Source organism: Pristis pectinata, chromosome 3 (genome assembly GCF_009764475.1).
Source record: "Pristis pectinata isolate sPriPec2 chromosome 3, sPriPec2.1.pri, whole genome shotgun sequence".
In the NCBI taxonomy this organism is placed as follows: Eukaryota; Metazoa; Chordata; class Chondrichthyes; order Rhinopristiformes; family Pristidae; genus Pristis; species Pristis pectinata.
The window spans coordinates 13729275-13755031 of record NC_067407.1 but is presented as its reverse complement, the minus strand read 5'-3'; the positions used below and the strand labels follow the sequence as shown (position 1 = coordinate 13755031).

Below are 25757 nucleotides of genomic sequence, written 5' to 3'. Positions count from 1 at the left end.
ATTCATGCAGCAGGATACTATATACAGAAGGAGCAAATAAGTTGTAAATAAGGGTTGCCAAACTTCCTCTTAGGCTAGAAGCATAAATTTTCTGCTGCTCCCAGGTTTCACAAGGGAAATTTAAAAATATAAAAAGACTAATCTTTTTTAGCTTCTTTCTTCAAACAGATTGTTCTGATAGAAAAGGCCCAACCCCTTTCTGTGCAAGATTGCCATTAAAACAGAAGTCTGTTCCCAAGATTTCATTTGAATCTTGTTACATACTTAAAGGACCCCAATGGTATCCACAATGCATTCTTCTTGCCTGCTCATAAAAGAAGCTTAAGGTGAAGACTGTGGGAAGACAGTAGGATCGTGGCAAGCAAGCCCCACCCCCACCATGAGAATGGAGATGAAATACCTCTTTGCAGTTCAGGCCTGTGTGTGTGTGTGTGTGTGTGTGTGTGTGTGTGTGTGTGTGTGTGTGTGTGTGTGTGTGTGTGTGTGTGTGTGTGTGTGTGTGTGTGTGTGCGTATGCGCGCAATAAAAAAACTAACAGTGTCTATATTTCAGCACTTACAACATTCATGACCACATTTGTCTTTATTCTTGCAGTAATGATTACATAGTCTTTTTCGAGGTTCTACGCAGTTGACCTCATTGGTAGATCCTGTATTTATAATTAAGATACAATGAAGATAAGAAAGTTTAATGCAAAATTTATCTTCAAATGTCAGATTGTCTCAGAATTATTTAAAAATGCCACCTTAGAGATATTGATACCATATTGATTTGAAGATTATTGTTTAGTATTGTTTCTAAATGGCCCCTCAAGCCCTGACTGAACTGATCAAAGGCTCAACTCCATTCTCCTGTCCAAACTCTATAGAGTCAAAAAATGTATCTCAGCCTTTAAATGTACTTAGTGACAATATATCTCAGCTTCTAAGGGTAAAAATTCCAAAGATTCATAACCCTAGAGTAGAACTTTCTCCTTATTTCTGTCTTAAGTGACCAATTCTTATCCTGAGACTCTGCCCCAAATTCTAGACCCCCTGACCAGCACCTGCCTTATCAAGCCTCATCAAAATCTTATGCATCAATAAGGTCAACCTCTCTTTCTTATAAATGTCCTTTCAATCTTCCCTATAAGATAACTCCCTTATTCTGAGAATCAGTCAAGTGACTCTAATTGCTGCAATGCCTTTAAAGCGAAGTATGTCCTTCCTTAAAAAATGACCAAAATCATAGACAGTACTCTACTGGGGTCTCACCAAAGCCCTGCATAGCTGTAGCAAGATTTGTATTCCATTGTCCTTGCAATAAAGGCCTAAATACTATTTGTCTTCTTAACTATTTGCTGTGACCACATTTTAACTTTGTCTCTGTGTTATGAAACAGTCTATGTGCAAACTTTTTCATGCCTCTTAGACTCTAAGTATCTGATACCAGCTGTTCTGCATCTCAAACATTAACTCCTAGTTAACAAGGCTAACAGTAAAAGTTTTTACAAATATATATTGTGAAGGGAAATGTAACCTTATTAAATTCACATATAGGAACAATCATAGCTGACAATAAAGGAAAAATTGTATCCTGAGAAAAGCAGCAGAAAAAAATTATTTGTGTGTTAGACTTAATTTTCGAAGTAGGAAATGCTTCCTGGAAGGCCTTGGAACAAAACATCCTGCACTCAGCTGCCTCACTCTCTCCAACACAAATGAATAAACATAAATAGCTATCCTGTAAAAAAAAACTTCTGTGATTTAAATCATTTTCTACATGACCTTAAGAATTAATGAAAAAAGTACCTTTAATTGCACGGGTAGAGGGAACTGTTGATGAATTCTCTATGCTGTTTTGTTTTGCTAATTGAGTGTTTTGCACATCTGATTTTCCACGAATAATGTGTGTTCCAAACCTCTTTGGTCCTGAGTAAAAGACGGTATATTTTTGCTGAATATCCAATCCAACTAGGTGGAAAACGTAAAAACAAAATATTGTTAACAACCTTCTCCTAAAGTATGTACAAGTGAAAACAGCTAAAAGTCAATGCATTCCTGTAAATTCAAGTATAGGAACCTCAAGATAGCTTAAGTGAATTTGCTGGTGGGTTGGATGGCATTTGCAGGCCAGGTGAATGGCAGGGCCAATGCTGCCTTAACCCCACTATGCAAAGGCAAGTGCCAGTGATACTACCTGCAAGGAGCTGTGCTTGCAACAGCCTTAACTGTGCAAATTAGGTACATTCTGGTCCTTTTTATATGGATCTAGTCATTACATCAGCACTGTATCTACTAAGACTCTGCAAACTTAGTAGATTTTGTGTGTTTGTGTTGGAGCGGGCGAGGGTGCTGAGAGCAGGGGGTTTTGTAGTCAGGGCCAGCATATAGGGAGAATGTGGAATTGATATTGAATGTCAGCCAAGATCTTACTGAATGGAAGAGAATCCTTAAATCACAGTATGGGTTAATCCATTTCTTCATTAATCCTGTGGCAATATGGCAAACTGCTCTAATTCTTTTATTTACACGAGATTCTTATATATTGATTTTTTTCATTAAGAAAGGATGAACTACACTCATATGAAACTCAATGATAAATTAGAACTGTAATTTTTTAATATCAGATTTATCACTGCTTCTATATAATTGTGCTATTTAATAAAAATAAAACCTGGGTGTTTAGCTTATCTTTTCCCAACTACCCTAGCCGATCTGGAACATACAAGAGACACATGAGACTGCAAATGCTGGAATCTGGTGCAAAAAAACAAATGCATGGAAGGACTCAGTGGTCAACTATGGAGACAAAGGGGTGGTCAACATTTTGGGTTGAGAGTCCATCTTCCTTCAATGTTTTTCCCCCATTCTTTCATATTCTATATTCTGCACAAGGATAGTGTTTCCCTTGTCCTCACCTTTCATCCCACCACCCCCTAATGTAGCATTTTTACAAATGGTCTGGAATACTAAGTTTGCACCAACAACTTTGAGACTCAATATGTGAATCTTAAGTAGGTTATCTTGTAAATAAATTACTGCTTTTTTGGATATATATGCTGTATCTACATGTATTCATGAAACCATGGTATGAATCTTCACACACCTGCAGCATACCACCACAAAATCTAAAACATAATTCACATTAATTTACAAACCCTTTTTGTTTCATAAAAAAGTAAACATTATACAAAAGGTTTCAGTCTATACAAATTATCTACTATTTTTGACAGTTTAAAAAAAAATAAATTCTGCAGGGACTGGAGGGTATCAGAATATTATCCCAATTTATAACTGCAAATGTATGGAATGGATTTCCATCAAAGGAAGCTAATTCTATCTCAAATGAAGAACTGGCTTATCATTTAACAATGAAGCTGGATGAATACAAGTGGTGAAATACAACACAGAGAGTCACTGAGTCAGAATGTGCAGCAAAGGAATATGCCCTTTGACGTACCACCTCCCACACCTAATGTTGCACCATTTTAATTAAATTATCCATTTATGCGCATTAGGTCTATAGCCTTCTATGCCTTGGTAGTGATGTGCAGTCTCAGAGTTCTGATGCTTTGTAATGATTCACAATGGTGGGTTTGTAGAAACATCAACTTTTTAAAGAAATAGATCGCAATAGTGTTTAGATAGAAATTCTCATAAAGGAATTGGTGTCCTCTAATTTCATCAGGCTAGCAAAATTGCCGTTCTTGAATACAAGGTATAAAAATATAAAACTCGACTTACCATAGTCTGAACTGATAAGATTAATACTTAGTTCTTCACCTTTAAGAGGTCTTTTAACTTCAATTTTTTTTGACCAACTTCCAGTTTTAAGTAGAGCTAAATCTCTATTTTGAAAGAAAATAATGTCAGCACCTTTTGAGACTAGTGGGTGTGGTTCTGAGTTAAATGGAAGATAAATTGTAAATCACAATATTCTTTGGTGCCTAGAAAGGTCATTAAATTGACAATGCATGGCAGGGAAATAACACTTCATTCATGGGGTTGCCACTGAGAAGTTTTATAGGGCACAAAGTCCATTACTTCACATGCTATAGATTGGCTTTCACACCATTAATGCATTCAAATGGTGTAAGACCTAATCCTCTATGAGGGCTGTCATTGTGGAGTGTACGGAGAAAAACAGGTGGGTTGTGGACTGGGAGAGAGAAATCAGGACCTCAGAGTTCATTATCAGAGGATCATTAGGGAAGAGGGAGTTGTGGTCACCATTAGATACTTGGATGTGGGTTGCGATCAGGTTGTGGGTAAAGAGTTGGGTCATGAGTGGATTATGGGTGGCTTGACTGAAAGCTGCCAAGAGAGATCAAGTTTTTAGCTTAGTGGACAAATCTATAATGGATTCCCAGCATTAGAACCCACAGTTTAAGACCTATTCCAGAAAGTTTCCTTCACGAACACCAATCATGCCACACATATGGTGTGAAACCCTGCTTCTGTTGTATGGCCTGCAGGATATACCACTGAAAATCACAGAACCCGCATCCAGCTATAAATTGCTCACTACTGAATACCACTGCTCATCCTGCTTTCCTCTGTATGTTGCTCCATCAGACTGATGGAGGTAATGGAAGGAAAATCAATTACCTGTGATTCACGCAGTGTATCCTTACTTTCTTTAACAAACAAAAATATTTTCATAGTATTTCATTTTGCTAGACAAAAATAACATTGAACTTTTGATAGAATATATGGGCCTGCATCTTTCATCTCTGAGCTTGAACTTTCCTTCATAATCTTCTGAATATTAGGTGAGATAGCCCAGGAGATTGAAGGGTACTCAGATGGCAAGGCCTACTGCCACCTCAATGACTGACAGAAAAATTCTTTCCCCTGCCAAGACTGCCACTGGCAGTTCTTTCCTCATTTGCTGCAAAAAAAAGGTACAGGTGGAGCATGAAGCCCAGTTACTGCTGCTTCTGAAGGCTACCACTGGCTACCTCAGAATCACAGGATAAAATGGCACTAAGCAAAGAACAAAAGGACTTTCAGAGAGCCTACTCTCACTCTATTCCATCCCTAAAAATTATTGGAAAAAGACCCAACCTTTTTCATGCTCGTCATTGCATATCTATTTACTTCGTTTCATTTTCAGCTCTTCTGTAGAGATGATAGAATTTTTCTCTCTCCTACAGGATAGCTTGACTCCAGACACTGGTAATCCCAAGAGCAGCCTGTCTCGCAAATCAACTGGTCTGCAGCCCAGAGAAGTGCGTTGGGTTCACATGGTGCTGACACAACCACATCAGTACACTGCCAGTGTTTTCTGTTTATTCAATTAATATTAGCTGGATCTGCAGGATGGTTCTAAGTTTGGCCTCAGTCTTCCATGGAAAGAAATCATTTTTATTTTATTTTTTGAAACCACTTCAACATTTTATCCCCTTCCCCTTTCTAAATTCCATCAACTCCATGTACAGTATCTAAACTGGGCCATCCAGTTCATCATCATTCATCTGCAGAGAAACACAGCAATGTGAACATAAAAACAGATAATTGTCAGAATATTTTATCTGAGATAGTTGTTTGGGAACAGCATGCAGTCTTAGAGCACATTTCCTTGTGGCTTTTTCCCCACAATTTCAACAAAAGCTATCCTCTTGTAGCATTGCAGATTTTCACTGTCGTCTGATGAACCTCAGGCTCTGGAGAAAATATTATATTGAGTTGTCAGCTGTACTATAGATTGAGTTTAAATAATTTTAAATCCTTGTTAATGTCACCAGGAATTAATATCATAAACAGGCAAAAACTGGATTCAATGTGGAATCTATAGAGGTTGCTCGGATATGTATCAGATAGCTTGGGAGAGGTCTTTAGCAAATTTAAGATTTTTTAAATACTTAATGTTGATTGAACACAGACACTGGATTGAGACTTTAAACATCAAAAATTCACTACTTTCATAGTCTGTATTAGGTATTTTAATAAATTTAGATACTTGCGTGATTTTTTGTTTGTAAGTAACTTGGTTGTCTGCATCTCCTATGATGAGAGAGGTGTGGTGATTGTCAGATGCTGTTCTCTTTTTCTGCAGTTGCTGATAATTTGTTAAGGTAATTGTCACAACAATTTCTGCCACTGAAGCATGGTATTTTGCAAGCTTCAAAAGAAAAATACTCCAAATGAATGAATGAATTAAAAATCATTACAATCAAACACATAAGTACAGCTGAACTAATTTCAATGGGGCAAATTTTATGCTGTTTGCTATTTATTGCAAAGTTATAAATATATAAGAATCACATTTCACTGTATATACTGAATAATTAAAAACTCCTATGGAGGGAATTTAAAACATAAATAATTGTCAAAACATTTGCCAAAAGGGAGTGATTCCTTAATAAGCAAACTAAAAGAAGTATCACCTGTTCAACACTGAGTTCGTACTTTGGGAGATGAATAACAGATTCTCTTATCTGGTTTCCAAAAGGAGGGTGTCTGTTCACAATCTACAGAACAATAATGACTGTGATTCTCTTTTTAATATTCTTCATACATTTAATTACATTATAATCAAGGTAAGCAAAGTCAAACAGAACCAGTGTGCAGAAGTGTCAGTACTTTTATAATGTCTCTAAGGTAAAATGCATTTAAATTCTAACATCTTTCACATCTGCAGTATGTAGTTGTTAGTGCTTTACTAGTATTGTGAAGAAATGTAAATAGATAAATTCAGCAACAGATAAGTTGCAAAGAAAAATGTTCATTATGTGTTCCTGATAGAAGCAGTCAATATCAGGTGCAGAAGTTTGCAAGTTTATCCCACAATATTCACTTTACAAGATATTGTTTAATCAATTAAGTAGAAAAACAACTGTAGGAAAAATAACAAAACAAAGTTCTTCAATCTAACATTCATTTCATCCTATTTCTGCCAAATTCAGACGTTGGGGTAAAACATGATTCTGTGGTCTGATATTAAATTCACAGGTCCAAGCTCTCTAAAGGTCCAAGTAAACTGAAATTTATAGAACTTTTCTTAAGTGTACAATGCAAAAGCATTGATTATAGCCAGGACAATAAGAAAGCTGCTGTAATGATAATCTTGGTGGACTACCAATTTAAAGGCCATAAAATTCAATCCTACACCACAGAATTGTATTCTATGTCATATGATCTGAGCAAGAAATGGCAAAAGTAACAGTGGAAGCTGTTGGACTATAATCAGAACCTTTCATGGAAATGGGTTTCTCATTCCTGCTTTGTCAGCCTAAACATGACCCTGTCCACATTAATTGGGCAACCATAAGTTGTCCTTTGGGAAGCTACTTTGAGGTATAAATATAGCCTTGCCAAATATGGCCTCACATCCTTCAAGCTAAAATGACACATCAATCTTACTACCCAAGCAATACTAGAGAAATAGAATGGTTGGAGAAAAAAAGGTGAGATAGTGGGTACATAGGACACCATGGGAAACATCAGGGACGATCTATTAAGATATACAAATATTTGAAGAAAAAATGGATACCAATTCTAACTCTCTTGAATTTGTATCTTCTATCTTCTGAAATGTGGAGAGACCTGCATTTACCATAGCACAGGACAAAGTAGCACCTGTAAATACAAAAACAGTGGTAATTGCATTGTGCATTTTTTTACCAAATACTTCAGAAATGTTTATTTATGTCTATATGAAAGCCGACAGCTAGTCCTGCACATAATGGGCCTTTGAAAGTAGCGGGCTATCATTACTTCCAGGTTTGCTGAGCTTTATGGACTCACAGTTAGGTAATCCCTTACTCTTAAAATTCTCATCTTTTTTTTCAAGTTCCTCCATAGTCTCCTTCCTACCTACCTCTGGACTTTCCTCAGTTGTGTAATACCCAGAGATATCTGTATTTCTCTAATTCTAGCCTCTTAAGCAGTCCTGATTTTAAATGCATCATCATTGGTGATAGTGCTTTCAGCAGATAAGGCTCTAGGCATTGGAGTTCTCTTCCTTGGCTTCTTAAAAGTTATGGCCCATGATTTTTGTTTTATTTTGCACTGCACAAATACATTTGATCAAAAGTTCACTCTCTGAACATGGTTAGGCTCACTTCTGCATAACTTAGAGTGGAATGATCTGATCTGGTTTGGGGCAGCGGAACCCGGCAAATGGATATTCCTACAGTTAGATTCTGTTTAAACTTTGTACTTATCCCTTGCAAGAAATGTCCGTCAGGCCCCTTAACAACCCTCATCCTTAGCCCATCAAATCCCCAAGCCCATATCTGACCAAGTGCAAAGTCTAATCTAACGGTTCTTAGGCTTCATGTACAATGAAACACTGCTGTGGTGAATGGGCTTATACATAAAACATATTTTGGTTGGCCCAACCTCACCACTGCACACTTCCCTTCTGAGGCTTGGAACAATCTGTAGAGTCATAGAAGGAAACTATATGCAGTACTTCAGGTGGAAACTCATCAACGTAGAACTTCTCAGCATGTTCTTAAATATATAGTTTTCTTGCATTGTATTTGCCAACAACAACTTCCATTTTAATAGTGTCTTTAGAAAAAAAGTCCCAAGAATCCTCACACATTATGAAACAAAAAAATGACACCAAATCACAGAAGTTATTAAGCTTGATCAAAGACTTAATATTTTACTTTTATAATATATAGGACAAAGCAAAATGTTTCTGGGACTACTGGAGAGTCAGGGGTTATGGAGAACAGGCAGCAAAGTGTAACTGAGGCCAAGATTAGATCAACCATGATCCCATGATCTTATTTAATGGCAGACTGGCTCAGGAGGCCCTGCTCCTATTTTTTATGTTAAGTTCTTATGAGAAATGGCTAAACTAACACGTGACATTAATGAACCTTGGATGTAATATTCTGTCTGTTTGTCTGTCTGCAGGGCAAACTAAATAGCTTGCAATAGTTTACCATCTTGAATTTCTCCTTGAGAAATATATCTGCAAATGGCATCACTCATAGACTAGGCCCTGAAACACATGAACTCCACGAGTATGGAGTAGTTGATTTTTGCCTTAGGGATAAGGAATTGGAACAGTTCCTGGGCTACTCTGGGAATTTTGCCATTTACTGCTTAAAGGCCTCAGATCACTTGCCAATTTCCCCAGTGGGAACTGATTATTTTCCCCAATGGGTGTTGCATGCTCCATTGGGGGTAGAAAATTGTGGAAATGACATTTATATTGTACCCTTTCCAGGCCTCTTTTCCAATGTTAAGCTAGCATGGTGTTGGCTGGAACCAACTTTTGGAATGCCTAAACAAGCTGATTTAGTGCACAAAACACTAATCCTCCATGTGTCAGCATGGTTCAGTGGTAGTACTCTTGCCGCAGACCTAGACAAGGTGGGCTGAGGCCCCATTGCTAAGACTTAACCATATAATCTAAACTGATTTTTCAGTGCAGTATTGATTCAGTCCTGTGTTTTCATTAACATATTTCAGCCGGGATGGTAAATTGACACTCCACCCGCTCCTTTCATTCCCCTGCAACACATACCTATGCACATAGAAGGGCTCTATTGATGTCTGGAAAAACATTTACCCTCAAAAAATACCACCAAAATAGACTACCTGGTCAATTATTCCATATCTTATATGGGACCTTGAGCTTATGATATGTTCAAAACAGCTGCTGCTTTGACTACATAACAACACTTGGTGATGAACAGAAAAGTTATTTCAGTGGGAAGTTATTTTAACAATAGCTTGACGATATTTGGCACAAAGTACATAGTTCTTGTTTACATATTGTGCAAAGAATATAGATGCATGAGAAGCTGCAAAACAGCTCATGAACATTACAAGAAAACTTAGAAATTGTAAATATCAAAAAAAAAGAATGGACAGATTGAGTTTCTTTTCTTCAGAAAGAGAAGGGCGACATAATGATCTTCACAACAAGAGGGTTTAATAGACTAGACAAAAGAAAATATTCCACTTCTGGGATGTCCACAACCAGAGGCTATTAAATACAAGATAGTCAATAATAAGTCTAATAGAGAATACAGGATGAATTTCTTTACCCAGAGAATAGTCAGAATATGAAACTCATTACCATTGAGAATAATCAAAATGTTAAGAATTTAAAAGGAAGCCTGTGAGTGAGAAAGAGCATGCTGAATGGATGCTCTTTCTCACTCACAGGCTTCCTTTTAAATACTTGTGTGAAACAGAAACAGTTGCATTGGCCGTATGGGTCATATGCTTGATATCTGGGGTGTTGTTGAGAAATGTATTCTTGTCTGTTAGCAGCTGTGCATTCTAGTCTGTTTCCAAAATTTGATTCCATTCTGGGACAGAGTTTCAAAAACATTGGGGAACATACAGTCGGTCCTAAACACTGTGTTTAGCGCTACTGACTGGAGATGATTTTAGATCCAACATGATTTATAGTCAATCAAAGAAATGTAATGTAGAGTTTACTACCGGTAACTTTAATTAATTTATGAAATATAAATGATAAGAAAGTAAAAGAATAAATGCTTAACCTTTCTAACAACATTATTTTGATATAAACATACCGATTTTTTCAAGTTGTCTTGATACATAGGAGGAGTTCTCCCAAAGTTTAGCCCTAAAACATTTGGCTAATATCAGTGAGTTCAACAATGCTGAAAAGTTCTTCTTTTCTTGTTGCATGAGCAATTCTGAAAGGCCTATTGATTAAGCATTTACACAAGATACTTAATTAGGAGGCACAGTATATGTTTCACTCTTTAATGTTCCTTCAAACTTTGATTTTTAAGTATTAAGGATGCAACTAAACAAACATGGATGCATTTCCAGTTTCAATATCTAATTTCCATTCATACTTTTTAAATGTTTATAGACAGTAATTAAACTGGGAGAAAAAACAAATTTAGGAAAATTGGGGTGAAAAGGTAATTTTGTGATAGCACCACTAACCTGTTTGTATTCATAATTAATATTATAACACCAGTACTCCTGATTAATATTTAAAATTTAAGTGATCATGCAACTTCATTTTTTTTGTTCAGTCAGCAATTAGGAAAGAACAGCAAATAATAAAAGGTAACATTTGGTTTTTGCTTACATTTGGTGACTCTTATACCACACTTAAATATCTTGGCTATGTCTTGAGTTAATGCAAATTCTTGAACTGGAATACATCCTAACTGGGCTTGTATTAGACTGTAAAAAAAAATGAAATAGATTATATTTAGAGCAAAAGTATTATTTTAAAAGACTAAAGGAATAAAAGTAATAGCAATCCAATGACCAGAAGAAAGGTACAGTCCGATGAAGTGGTTACCAGACCAGGAATTCAGACATCTGGACTAAAGAACCAGAAATATGAGTTCAGATCACAGCATGGTAACTGTGAAATTTAAATTCAGTTAATAGTCTGGAATTTAAAAACAAGTCTGAGGAACAGTGACCACAAAATTACTCAATGTTGTAAAAACCAAATGATTCACAAATGTTATGCGGAGAAGGAAATCTGCCACTCTTCGTGGCAAGTTTGGCCCATACTTACTGGACTTCAGTCTTGGATGATCTCCAAACTTAAATGGCTCAGCACTAAGTTTCATCAATCTGCTGCATTAAAGCATTGACTAAGGCAAGTTTGCTCCAGCCCAGTTAATCCCTGAGGCCCTCATAAGAAAACTCAGTAGAACTTTATCTCTTGGTTGGACATGTGGCACGGTCCTTGTTACCGTCCTATTTCGGGCGCCTCCCTCAATTCTTCTTCCATTACATTGGTGCTGCTTTCTTTACTTGCACAGAACTCAAAAATTTCATTACTTTTGCTCACAATTTTCATCATGCTCTCAAGTTCACATAGTCCATTTCTGACACTTCCTTTTCATTTCTTGAGATCTCTACCTCCACCTCAGGGATAAGTAAGCCACCAACATCCATTATAAGCCCACCATCTCTGACTGCCAGCTCTACTAAACCTCCTCCCAACCTGTCTCCTCTCAGGACTCCATTCTTTTCTCTCAGTTTCCCTGTACATCTCTTCTGAATTGAGCCTTTGCTCACAGGTGTCTTTAAAATGTCTTCCCTTCTCCTTAATTAGGGCTTTTACTCTACAATGGCTAACTGGGTTCTCAATCCAGATTTCCCACTCTTCTGCACTCAACCTCCCTTCTCCTAGCCAGAACAAATATAGGATTCTCCTTATCCTCACTTTCCATCCCATCAGCCTCCATATTCAATGGATCACGCTGCATGATTTCTGCCACCTTCAATGAGATTCCCCCATCAGACTCACCTTCCCCTACCCTCCGGTTTCAGCATTCTGAAGGGACTGGTCCCTCTGTGACTCTCTCCTCCACAATTCCATCTCCACCAATCTCACAGCACTTCTTCATGCAACCACTGGAGATGCAACACCTATTCTTTTACCTCTTTTCTTCCCACCTTCCAAGGAACCAAATAGCCCTTCCTGATGAAGCGGCAATTTACTTGCATTTCTTCCAATTCAGTGCATGGTATTTGGTGCTTACAATGTTGCTGGAGAAACCATCACAGATTGGGTGACTGCTTTGCAGAACACCTCCAATAAATCCACAAAGGCGACCCTGAGCTTCCAGTCACCTATCAGTTAAATTCTTCTCCCACTCTGATCCTTCTGACTTCACCGTCTTGTATCGCCCCTATGATGCCCAGCACAAACCCATAACAGCAACTCAACTTCTGAGGAGCATGTTGCAACCCTTATACAGATTAATAATTTCAGGTAAATCACCCCCTACCTTTATTCCCCCATAGATATTGGTCTACCTGTCTGTCTCAATTATGCTATTTCTTTATCACTTGGTTCTAACTGCCAATTTTTAAAACAAATGTTACCTTGATAACTTTGTTCTGCACCCTAACACAGATATTGCCTCTGTTCCTACCACCTTCCCCTCTTTGTAATTTAAAACAAGCTTATCTTCTTACTGTTTTATTTCTGATGTAGCTCCTTGACCTGAAACATCAACTCTGTTTTTCTCCCCATTAATGATGTCTGACCTCCTGACAGCTTCCAACATTTTGTGTTTTTGTTTCAGAGTTCCAGCATCTGCAGTTTTTTTTAAACTCTGCACATGCTGGCTTTTGTGGCAGAGAATCACGAAGGGTTGGGGTGGACAGTGTATGGGAGGTGCAAGGATATGTTTGGGAATAAATCTTGATTTCACTCCAAACACATGACTAGAAATCTGCTGAAGGGCTAGTAGGAAGTAAGAGATGTCACATGCTTGCCATCCAGCAGAAAGTATCCTCACTTGAGTTTTAGCCTGGTCCCATAAAGACCTTAGAAATTGTTTTTATTTATTTTGTCACCCTTATACAAATATAAGGCACCAATATTTGGGAGAGGGTGTGACAGCATTCTGAAAGGGTCAGCAGACACAATAATTAAGAACCTCCCCTTGCGATGGCATAGCTGCAGCTTAATGAGCTGTCTTGAACTTGTTCACCCTAGTGTGTTTTGGCTACTTCTACTGATAGTAATATCCTGTGCTGGGCTGAAGAACTATTAACTGATCTATTTAATTCAACTCCAGAAACAGTCTTGAAGTTAATATCCACCTGGATTTATCGCCTGGAATTAAACAAATCTGATACTTTGCATTTGCTAATGCTATACTGAACAGCTTATCCAGTAATTTATAGATTGTGAAGTTTGTATTCTTATCTTTTAGACACTAGCAATCTGGAGAAATGTGAGCATCTAAATCTAAACAATATATTAAATAATTGCAAAATTTTCTTACCAATTAACTTTCATTTCATTTGTTTTAATCTTTCCTTCTATAGGAAACCTATATTAAAGATTGATGGAACATTAAGACAGTCAATGTTTAACTATTCAAAAGAAGTAACTCTATCATGGAGAAAATATGGTGATAAACTTTTCTGAAAATAATTATTTTTCTGTTACTACCTTTATGAAACACTTCCAATGGCTGATCTTCTATCTAAACTCCAGTTTTATGCAATATCCCCACATCCCTCAAATTTTTTTTTAACATCCAGGAATGTATTGATCTCTGTTTTGAATGAAAAAAATTGAACCTCTGGGGGAAGAGAATTCCAAAGACTCACCATACTCCTTAATGTCCCACCCCTAATTCTGAGATTGTGACTCTTGCTTCCAGGCTCCTCAGTCAAAGGAAACATCCTCCCTGATTCTAACCTGTCAAGCCCTGTAAGAATTCAGGAAGTTTCATTTAAATCTCCATTCATTCTCCCAATCTCTTACCATTTAAAAAGCACGCTAGTTTTCTATTTTGTGAAAACCAAAGTGAATAACTTCACGTTTTTAAACATTATATTCTACCCCATTTACTCAGCTTGCCTATATTCCCTTAAAATCTCTTTATATTGCCTTCCACACTCACAATTCCATGTTGTTTTATATTATCAGCAAACATGGAAACATAACATTTGGTTCCCTTGGCTAAATTGTTGATACATGTTGCCTCTAGAAGGGGCCCAAGTACTGATTTCTGCGGTACAGGACTTGTCATAGCCTGCCATCCTGAGAATTGTTGGTTTATTCCCACTGTTTGCTTTCTGTTTGATAATCAGTTTTCCATCCATGTTCACAGAGTGTTCAGAGAGTTCACAACCACCTCTTGCCATAGCCACTTCTTTCAAAAATTTAGAATATAGATAATCGAGTCCATAGGATTTATCAGCTTTTATTCTCACCCACTTTGCTTGCACTTTTTAAAAAAAAATTTCCTTCAGTTCCTTTTTCTCTTTAGATCCTTGGTTCTCTGGTATTTCTGCCAAGATGTTTGTGTCTTCTTCTGTGAAGACAGACATAAAATAGTCATTCAATGTCTCTGCCATCTCCTGATTTCCCATTACTAATTATCCTGTCTGTCTGTAAAGGACTTGCATTTGTCCTTGTTTTTCTGTTTTTATATATGTACAGACAAGAGGCCACACAGCAATGTGTACTGGATCTATTTTCAAGCCCGTTTCTAAAGTTGGTTGATAATTGTTATTTCATGCATGCTATGATGAGTTTTCTCACCAAACCACTGAGCTTTAAAGAGTTTGTTGGGAACTGCCATCAAGAGGTTAAGTAAAAAATCTTTACTTACCTCGATGTACAACTAAAATGATTAAGTGGGTTGCTTTTGTCTCACATACATCAGCAATTGCTTACCCAAATGTCCTGATCACACAACATGCCAACCTTTTCCTATTGTCATGATGTGTTCTATGTTGATTTCCTATTCTACTCATTTCTTGCTACCTGCAGAAATCCTTTCTAAAAAGAATCCCACATAAATCCATCAGACTTTAGAAAGGCAATGTTTCTGAAATGGCAGGAGATTGAATGGTGTTGGAGTCCTCATACACAAATCAATGGGTTAATATTCAGCAAGTAATTAGTAAAGCAAGTAGCATATTGGCTTTTATTACTAAAGGATTTGAGTAAAAGAATGATGACATCTTGCTTCAATTATATACATCTATAAATACTCTGTAGAGATCTAGTCTCCCTATCTGAGGAAAGATATAATTTTGCTATAGGGAGTGCAGCAAAGATTCACCAGATTAATTCCTAGTATGATATGTTTGTAGTATGCGGAGAATCCTGTACTTTCTTAAATTTGGAAGAATGAGAGGTGATCTTATTGAAATGCACAAAATTCTTAAGGGGCTTGAGAGGATAGATATGGAGTTGATGTGGAGATTCCCCTGGCTTTAGTGTCTTGAAGTAGGGGTTACAGACTCAGAATAAGGAGTCAGCTGTTCAGGACTGAGACAGAGATAAGAAATTTCTTCATCCAGAGGGTGGTGAATCTTTGGAATTAGCTACTCAAGAGGGCTGTGGAGACTCAATCATTGAGTATTTTCATGACAGAGATACATTTCCAAATATTACAGGAATCAAGGAATATGGGGTTTGGGCAGGAAAGTGATGTTGAGATAAATGATTAGCCATTATTTTGTTGAATAGTGCAGCAAGCATAAGAAGCCAAATAGGTCATTCTCGTTACCATTTATTATGTTCGTATGTGTTGCTTCTCTTCATTCTTCTGCCAAAATGCATTATTTCACACTTTTCTATGTTAAATTGTATCTGCTATGTATCTGCCCATTTCATTAACTATCTATATCCTCCTGAAGTTCACTGATATCCTCCTCATGGGTTGCCAAATTTCCATGTTTTGTGTCCTTTGCACATTTCAAAATTGAAGATGGCAAACTCTATGTAGACATTTCAAAACCGGTAAAGCTAAATTCACCATTGAAGGAGCTCTAAACCAATCACTTACAGAATACTTTCTTAAATTGTTAAGGTTGTTTGGTAGTGCAAAGGCAATTCACATGTCAAAGCATCTCACAAGTAGACTTGTCAACATCATCTGATGGTAATTCCCATCTTCGTTTAGTGTATGTTTATCTGAGATACTGTTGTCAGAGCGTCTGTAAACACCTTGGAGTTGCAAATATGTCTCGCATTACCTGATGGTGATTCTATTTTTGTCTTTATTCAGAGTATTAAGAACCTTCTTCTCATTGATTCTTAGTTGAATATCTGCAAACTCTTTGCATCTGGAGATTATTGTGACCTATTATATAAAATATAATGCAAGATTTAAAATATCACAAAAGATAAACTTTGATTACTATATCATACCAAATTCTCAATTGCAGCTGAAAGATATTAATTTTTACAGGCCATTCATTGACAGGGGAACTACTTTGACTTATTATTTCAAATACATTAAAGGATATTGCCACCTTAAATCCATTCTGATGTATAGATGCAACACATAGATGTAAATAAATAGAGTAGGAGATCAGCCGTGATCTAATTAAATGGCAGAATAGACATGAGAGAATTAATAGCCTATTGCTATCCCTCTTATACTATCTGTGCAATTTCAAAATAATTTTACAGCTTTCGTATCTGAGTAACCCTACTAGCATACATATTGTTTTCCTGTAAGAGGTCATTTTAGACAAAGTGAGCAATGAATAAATTGTAAATATTTCCAAAAATATTGAAGTTTTGGGCACATTTTAACCTTGAACTGCAATATCAGTAACAACGAAGTGGATATAATTGCTCTCTACTTAAGCATTAGCCCAGAATTTCTGCAAAGCTGCCTGTCAGCTATGGCTGCAGGTTGTCTATCTGCTGCACCTCTCAGACCTGAAACAAGTCCCTTTCATGAACCTCTGCAAAGAAGCCTTCTCTGAGCTGACCAGTAAGATTCTGATCATAACTGGACCTCAGCAACTGAAAATTTTTTGAGAGATGGTCAATGATGCCCAGGGTGAACCACCTGTCACAGACCTTGATTGATTGCGAATATTTTTGACAATTTCCATTAATTCCATTATTCAGAAGTTATCAGAAAGTAAGTGTTACTAAGAATGTAAAACATTGTTTAATATTAAAAAGTGATGACACTTAAAAGCACCAGAAAACACTTGAAAATAATTGAATATATTTGAATACTTTTAATTAAATAAAACATGTAATTTGCTTCTAACCCTTACAACCATTCCTTTCTGCAGAAATGAACATTGTCAGTTCTAATCTGGCACTGGTTCATCAGGCAGATAACCCGATGCAAGTACTGGGAACTGTAAAAGTTCATGTTGCAGCACAGTTGGTGCATTTCCCCAATTATCAGTGTTATAGAAGTTTGGGACTTGTATTCATACTCAGCTGCCAGCCTTGATGAATATGTCACCACCATCACGGACTTTATCAGCAAGTGTGTTGAGGACTGTGTAACAAAGAGGACAACATGAATGTTCCCAAACCAGAAACCATGGATGAACTGGGAGATCCACGCCTTACTGAAGTCGAGGACTGCTGCATCCCAATCACGTGACCCTGACCTTTACAAGGAATCGAGATACGATTATCAGGAATGCCAAGACTCAAGACCGGTTCAAAATAGAGTCCCAGACCAGCCATCAGTTGTGGCAGGGCTTACATGCTATAACATGCTATGACAGGCTACAAAACAAAGTCGGGCAGCATAGTCAACAACAGTGCATCACTTCCTGATGAGTTTAATGCATTCTATGTGCATTTTGAACAGAAGGGGAGTGGATTATCACCACCCACCCTGACAGCCTCCAATGCAACTGAACCTGTAGTCACCATCAAGGACACAAGATCAATCTTCTGGAGAGTGAACCCAAGGAAAGCATCTGGCCCGGATGGTGTCCCTGGACGTGTGCTCAGATATTGTGCAGATCAGCTGGCGGCAGTATTTGCAGACAAATTTAACCTCTCCCTGCTTCAATCTGAAGTTCCCACCTGTTTTAAGAAGACCACTATCATCCCGTTACCTAAGAAAAACAAGTGAACATGCCTTAATGATTACTGACCGGTGGCTCTGACATCCACTATCATGAAGTGCTTCGAGAGGCTGGTCATGACACGCATTAACTCCAGCCTCACAGACAACCTCGACCCACTGCAATTTGCCTACCACCAAAACAGGCCTACAGTGGATGACATCTCCCTGGAGCATCTGGACAGTAAAGACACCTATGTTAGATTATTGTTTATTGACCACAGCTCCACCTTCAATACTATAATTACAAGCAAACTCATCACCAAACTCCGAGACCTGGGACTCAACACCTCCCTCTGCAAGTGGATCCTTGACCTTCTGACCATCAGACCGCAATCAGTGAAGATAGGCAGCAACACCTCCAGAACAATTATTCTCAACACTGGTGCCCCACAAGGCTGCATCCTCAGCCATCTACTCTACTCCCTATATACTCATGACTGCATGGTCAGATTCTGCTCTAATTCCATCTACAAGTTTGTAGATGACATCACCGTAGTAGGCCATATCTCAAATAATAATAGGATAAGATATCTTTATTAGTCACATGTACATCTAAACACACTGTGAAATGCATCTTTTGCGTAGAGTGTTCTGTGGACAGCCCGCAAGTGTCGCCACGCTTCCGGCGCCAACATAGTATGCGCAGAACTTCCTAATCCGTATGTCTTTGGAATGTGGGAGGAAAGCGGAGCACCTGGAGGAAACCCACGCAGACACAGGGAGAACGTACAAACTCCTTACAGACAACGGCTGGAATTAAACCTGTGTCGCTGACACTGTAAAGCATTATGTTAACCGCTACACTACTGTGAGTCAGAGTACAGAAAGGAGATAGAGAGCTTAGTGACATGGTGTCATGAAAACAACCTTTCCCTCAATATCAGCAAAACAAAAGAGCTGGTCATTGACTTCAGGAAAGGGGGCGGTGTACATGCACCTGTCTACATCAATGGTGCTGAGGTCGAGAGGGTTGAGAGCTTCACATTCTTAGGAGTAAACATCACCAATAGCCTGTCCTGGTTCAACCACGTAGACACCACGACCAAGAAAGCTCACCAGCGCCTCTACTTCGTCAGGAGGCTAAAGAAATTCAGTATGTCCCCTTTGACACTCACCAACTTTTATCGATGCACCATAGAAAGTATCCTGTCTGGATGCATCACAGCTTGGTATGGCAACTGCTCTGCCCAGGACCACAAGAAACTGCAGAGAGTTGTGGACACAGCCCAGCTTATCACGGAAACCAGCCTCTCCTCCATGGACTCTACCTCTTTACCTCTCACTGCCATGGTGAAGCAGCCAGCATAATCAAAGACCCCACCCACCCGGGTCATTCTCTCTTCTCTCCCCTCCCATCTGGCAGAAGATACAGCAGCTTGAGAGCACATACTACCAGGCTCAAGGACTGCTTCTATCCCACCATGATAAGACTATTGAACGGTTCCCTCATACAATGAGATGGACTATGACCCTGCGATCTACCTTGTTGTGGCCTTGCACCTTATTGCACTGCACTTTCTCTGTAGCTGTGACACTTTACTCTGTACTGTTATTGTTTTTACCCGTACTACCTCAATGCACTTTGTACTAACTCAGTGTAACTGCACTGTGTAATGAATTGACCTGTACGATTGGTATGCAAGACAGGTTTTTCGCTGTACCTCAGTACAAGTGACAATAATAAACCAATACCAATACCAGTTACAGAGGGAATTCTGCACAGAACTGTCAGCTTTTTTGCAGAAATTCTGGGCCAATGTATTGTTGTCTTCTGTTGCCTCATTATTTGTTATCCCTTTGCTAAACCGAAGACTTTGGCCACTGAGTCCGCACCAACCATCGAGCACCTATTTATGCTAATCTTACATTAATCCCATTTTATTCTCCTTACATTCCTGTCACCTTCAGTGGTCAATCTTTCCACCTGAATCTTTCAGGGCTTTTGGCTACTTTATTAATACTGATGGACTCAAAATCCTCTAAAATTTCCTCTCTTATTTGTACATACCAAATATGAGAAGTTGGACATATGGGATAGGATGTTGTAACTGATTATGGACTTCAGGAAGAGGAAGTCGGGAGAACACACATCAGTCCCCACTGAGGGGTCAGCGGTGGAAAGGGTGAGCAGCTTCAAGTCAACATCTCAGAGGAGCTATCCTGGGCCAAATACATTGATGCAATAACAAAGAAGGCATGCCAGCGGCTCTACTTTATTAGGAATTTGAGGAGATTTCAGGAGATTTGGTATGTCACCAAAGACTCTTAATAATTTCTATAGATGTATGGTGGCGAGCATTCTGACTGGTTGCATCACAGCCTGGTATGGAGCCTCCAATGCACAGGATTGCAAGAGGCTGCAGAGGGTTGTAGACTCAGCCAGCTCCATCACGGGCACAACCCTCCCCACCATCGAGGGCATCTTCAGGAGGCGGTGCCTCAAGAAGTCGGCATCCATCATTAAGGACCCTTGCCATCTGGGACATGCCTTCTTCTCATTACTACCATCAGAGAGGAGGGACAGGAGACTAAAGACTCAAACTCAACAATTCAGGAACAGCTTCTTCCCCTCCACCATCAGATTTCCAAATGATCCATGAACCCGTGAACACTACCTCATTATTCCTATTTTTTGCACTATTTATTTACTTTTGTAATTTATAGATGTCTTTGCACAGTACTGCTGCCACATAACAATAAATTTCACATCATATGTCAGTGATAATAAATCTGATTCTGAAATACAAACAGTCAGTTATTATATGTAACGGGAAGAGATGGGATTTTGATACCGAAGGCGTTTAACCCTTGAAAAGATAAAAAGCCAAAGAGAAATAAGAACATTCAACCACAATCACAGAGGTGAATTGGAAGGGTGGCACAAATTTAAATAAAACCAGCAGAAAACACACATAACAGGTCAGGCAAAGAGTAGAATATGCAGTGATGAGAGACGGAGATAAGACATACATCAGCAAAGGAAAGACATAGCAGTTGAATGTAGGAGCAGCAAAACCACATAAGTATTAATGCTGATAAAACATGGACACAGACTTACATGCCAAACTCAAATGAATCCATATCCATGTCCTCTGGGCAAATATTTTGTAAAAGACATAAAAAATAACAAAAAATGCATTTTTGCTAATTTTGTTTTGATATGATGAGGAAGTTGCAAGGACCTACTGATCTGTTAACTTCCCTCAGCAAAAACTATCCAAGTATGTTAAACTCAACTGCTCATTTTCAGTAAACATGTAGGACACAATACAGTATTTTAGCTGCTGTAACAAAAAGTAATATTGCCCAACTTCAGTACTTAATGTCACAGAGAACTTGCTAAATTTCTTTATTAATTTTTCCGTACATTAGAAAAATCCCAGAAGTCAGTAATATGGTCCAAATTAGATTTTTCTAAACACTCACTTGGGAATCAATCCTATCCCTATCCCAACCAGAAAAAAGCTAGCAGTAGATGGTGCATCTCTCCTTCACAGTGGTCAGAAAAATTATTTAGATTTTCAAGATCTATATAGTCCTCAAATATTTTCTCATAATACAGGAGGCCATTTGGCCTATCAAGTCTATGCCAGCAATCCCATAGAATTCCATTCACCTACTTATTTCCCTGTAATATTCCCCAGAATATTCCCCAGGCTGCTTTGTGAGGCGAGGGAGGAGATTGCTAAACCGTTGGCTAGGTCCTCGTTGTCCACGAGAATGGTACTAGAGGATTGGAGGGTTGCAAATGTTGTCCCCTTATTCAAAAAAGGTAGTAGGGATAGTCCAGGGAATTACAGACCAGTGAGCCTTACGTCTGTGGTGGGCAAGCTGTTGGAAAGGATTCTAAGAGATAGGATCTATGAACATTTAGAGAATCATGGACTGATTAGGGACAGCCAGCATGGCTTTGTGCAGGGAAGATCTTGTCTCTCAAGCCTGATAGGGTTCTTTGAGGAGGTGACCAGGAAGATCGATAAGGGTAGTGCAGTAGATGTGATCTACATGGGTTTTAGTAAGGTGTTTGACAAGGTTCCACATGGTAGGCTTCTTCAGAAGGTTTGAGGGCAAGGGATCCAGGGAGGCTTGGCTGTGTGGATTCAGAATTAGCTTGCCTGTAGAAAGCAGAGGGTTGTGGTGGAGGGAGTGCATTCAGATTGGAGGGCTGTGACTAGTGGTGTCCCACAAGGATCGGTTCTGGGACCTCTACTTTTCGTGATATTTATTAATGACCTGGATGAGGGGGTAGAAGGGTGGGTTAGCAAGTTTGCAGACAACACAAAGATCAGTGGTGTTGTGGATAGTGTGGAGGGCTGTCGAAGCTTGCAGAGGGATATTGATAAGATGCAGAGCTGGGCTGAGAAGTGGCAGATGGAGTTCAATCCGGAGAAGTGTGAGGTGGTACACTTTTGAAGAACAAAATCCAAGGCGGAGTACAAGGTTAATGGTAGGATTCTGGGTAGTGTGGAGGAGCAGAGGGATCTGGGGTTCATATCCACAGATCACTGAAAGTTGCCTCACTGGTGGATAGCGTAGTTAAGAAAGCATATAGGATGTTAGCTTTCATAAGCCATGGAATCGAGTTTAAGAGCCGCGAGGTAATGATGCAGCTCTACAAAACTCTGGTTAGACCACACTTAGAGTACTGCATCCAGTTCTGGTCGCCTCATTGTAGGAAGGATGTGGAAGCGTTGGAAAGGGTGCAGAGGAGATATACCAGGATGCTGCCTGGATTGGAGAGTATAGATTATGAGGAGAGACTAAGGGAGCTAGGGCTTTACTCAATGGAGAGAAGGACGATGAGGGGAGACATGATAGAGGTATACAAAATATTAAGAGGAATAGATAGAGTGGACAGCCAGTGCCTCTTCCCCAGGGCACCAATGCTCAATACAAGAGGGCATGACTTTAAAGTAATGGGTGGGAAGTTCAAGGGAGATATCAGAGGGAGGTTTTTCACCCAGTGAGTGGTTGGTGCATGGAATGCGCTGCCTGGGGTGGTGGTGGAGGCTGATACGTTGGTCAAGTTCAAGAGATTGTTAGATAAGCATATGGAGTAATTTAAAATAGGGGGATATGTGGGAAGGAGGGGCTAGATAGTCTTAGGTGTGGTTTAAAGGTTGGCACAACCTGGTGGGCCGAAGGGCCTGTATTGTGCTGTATTGTTCTATAACCTATTCTCTCTAATGTGCTCATCAACTCCCACTGAATTCTCCTGCCACCCACCCATACTAAAAGCAATTTATACCAGCCAATTAATCAACAAACCAGCACACCTTTGAGATGTGGGAAGTAACCAGAGCTCCCGGGACAAACACGCGCAAAGGCAGAATGTGCAAATTCCACAGAGACAGTGCCAGAAGTCAGGATTGAACCCGGGTTATTAGAGGAGAGCAGGAGCAGCACTACCTGCTGCGCCACTGTGCAATCCCTTATAGATTTGCATTTAAGTTCCCCAGCTACCATAATGTAACTTTTAGAACTTGCATCTCTACATCAATGACCCAAAACTCTGGCTATTAACCTAGTAACTTAACCACTATACTACAACACTCACTCTTTTAACAATATGCAACACAAAATAACTGCTTCAACATTTCAAAACAACTTCAAACATTCTAATATTTTGTTTAAAATTAGCAAATTACCAGTTCACTTAGAGTTTCATTTCCACTGACCAAGCAGAAGAGCTTCATTGTTTCAAATGCAATGGAATAGCGGGCCATTAATTTCCCAGTTTCTATTAAGCATAAAGGAAAAGGTTACCAATTTTCTTTGATCAGTACAGATGCTTTGTTAAATTTATCAGGAAATATGTACATAAATTTTCACCTGTAGGTTTGAAATTGATCTCTTCATCCATCCTTAACAAACCAATAGAAGACAATGCTTGCAAATTCTTCAGGCATAGTTCTGTTTCAATAATAAGAACTGCATTTTATTACACATTTATTGACCTGTCTGTGAAATTTTACAAATAAATTATTTTCATTCATGCACAGATCTCATCTTAGTACTGTGAATAAGTCTATCTTTGAGAAAGTAGTTTTGTAATGGACCATTGCAGTGATCTTCCAGTAAAGCTCCACCTTCTTGGAATGGATATTATAAATTAGGCATTTCCCTGCATCAACAATAATAAAATCTTCATTAATGTAGCATTTCAGACATGGCAAAATGCTCCAAGGTGCTTTATATCCTTGTTATCAAATAAAATTTGACACTGAGTCATGAAAGGACAGATGATTAAGAGGTTTTTAAACGATGAAAGTATGGATCAAATAAGTTCAAGAACAAGCAACAAACCAGAATTAGCAGAACACAAAAATCTCAAAGGTTTATGGGACTTGAATAAATTACAAATTTAGGGAGTAGAGGGGCAAGGATCAATGTGATGACATTAATTCTAAATTCACATGTTAAATTCCATTCCCATCATTCTCTCCCCACCAAAGATTTACCACCTGTTAATTCAAAGGTGTGAAAATGTTTGCAGTTTTCCTGACATTCAGTCCTAATGGGCAAGCTGTTGTGTGTACAAAGTGCACACTAATAAACTGGAAATTTTCAAAATTTCGGCCAGTTTAAATTCAGCTGTGTCAAATCAAAGTGAAATCTATTCGCATTATGCTGCATCTGTTGGTATTGTTCAATGTAAATCAATAAAAATTATGATATGAACAGAAGAAATTAGGAGTCCAACAATTACTCTCCAGATTTCTTTCATCAAAACTAATATCTTATTGATTTTTATAATGTTTCCTGGTAAGTAGACTCCCACAATCTGTTTCAATAGCAAAGATTAAATAGAGTACCTTGCAACTTTGCTTCAATTCCAGCTCTGTCAAGACCAGTAGCAAAACCTCAGGACAAAAAAATGTTTGAAATCATTGAACTCTTGGTAAGTTTAAGTTATCTTCACTTATTTATCCATATACACATTACATTTAATTATTAGATTGTAATAAAAAATCCATTGTGTAAATTGTGGTTGGTTATTAGTTTAATGTAATAACTTTGAAATTCCTTTTCTGTTATATTACCAGAGATAACTTAATTAAATTAATAAATACTTTTACTGACATTATCTCTTCATGAAATTGTACTCTTCACTGTCATTGTGCTTATTTCATTGTATGCAAGACCGATTTTTGACTATAGTGCAAAAAGTAGGTAAACAAACGTGGAACAATTTATATTTATACCAGCATGGTCAGAGTCATCAGTGTAGTGATGTCCATGCTGTGCTTCCCATCAGATGCAGGAGGTCCAATATATTGTGGACATGCCTTTAGACAATCTAGAAACCGTATGACTGCAACTTTAGAATAATATCTCCATCAAAATGATCTTCAGTTTATTATAACCAGCATTTTTATCCTCTTCCTAAAATGCTGAATTACATAAAGTTTGTATCCGTTATGAATTAGGTTTGCTAAATGTGTACATTAGCCGATCATAATTAGCAGATATA

The 25757-nt window shown here is 38.4% G+C and overlaps 1 protein-coding gene across 1 annotated transcript in view; it reads right to left on the bottom strand.

Moving 5' to 3' along the window:
- The window catches only part of hfm1 (helicase for meiosis 1), a 92647-nt gene that overhangs the window by 24067 nt on the left and 42823 nt on the right, over positions 1–25757 (bottom strand). Inside the window, exons 17-29 of the mRNA XM_052013230.1 lie at positions 25099–25146; positions 24116–24196; positions 23932–24023; positions 16422–16528; positions 13706–13753; positions 11029–11126; positions 10496–10630; positions 7477–7562; positions 6371–6454; positions 5948–6105; positions 3726–3829; positions 1803–1952; positions 560–622 (exon numbers count right to left, since the gene is read on the bottom strand). Coding sequence (XP_051869190.1) covers positions 560–622; positions 1803–1952; positions 3726–3829; positions 5948–6105; positions 6371–6454; positions 7477–7562; positions 10496–10630; positions 11029–11126; positions 13706–13753; positions 16422–16528; positions 23932–24023; positions 24116–24196; positions 25099–25146 — 1254 coding nt within the window. The remainder of the gene's footprint in view (positions 1–559; positions 623–1802; positions 1953–3725; positions 3830–5947; positions 6106–6370; positions 6455–7476; positions 7563–10495; positions 10631–11028; positions 11127–13705; positions 13754–16421; positions 16529–23931; positions 24024–24115; positions 24197–25098; positions 25147–25757) is intronic.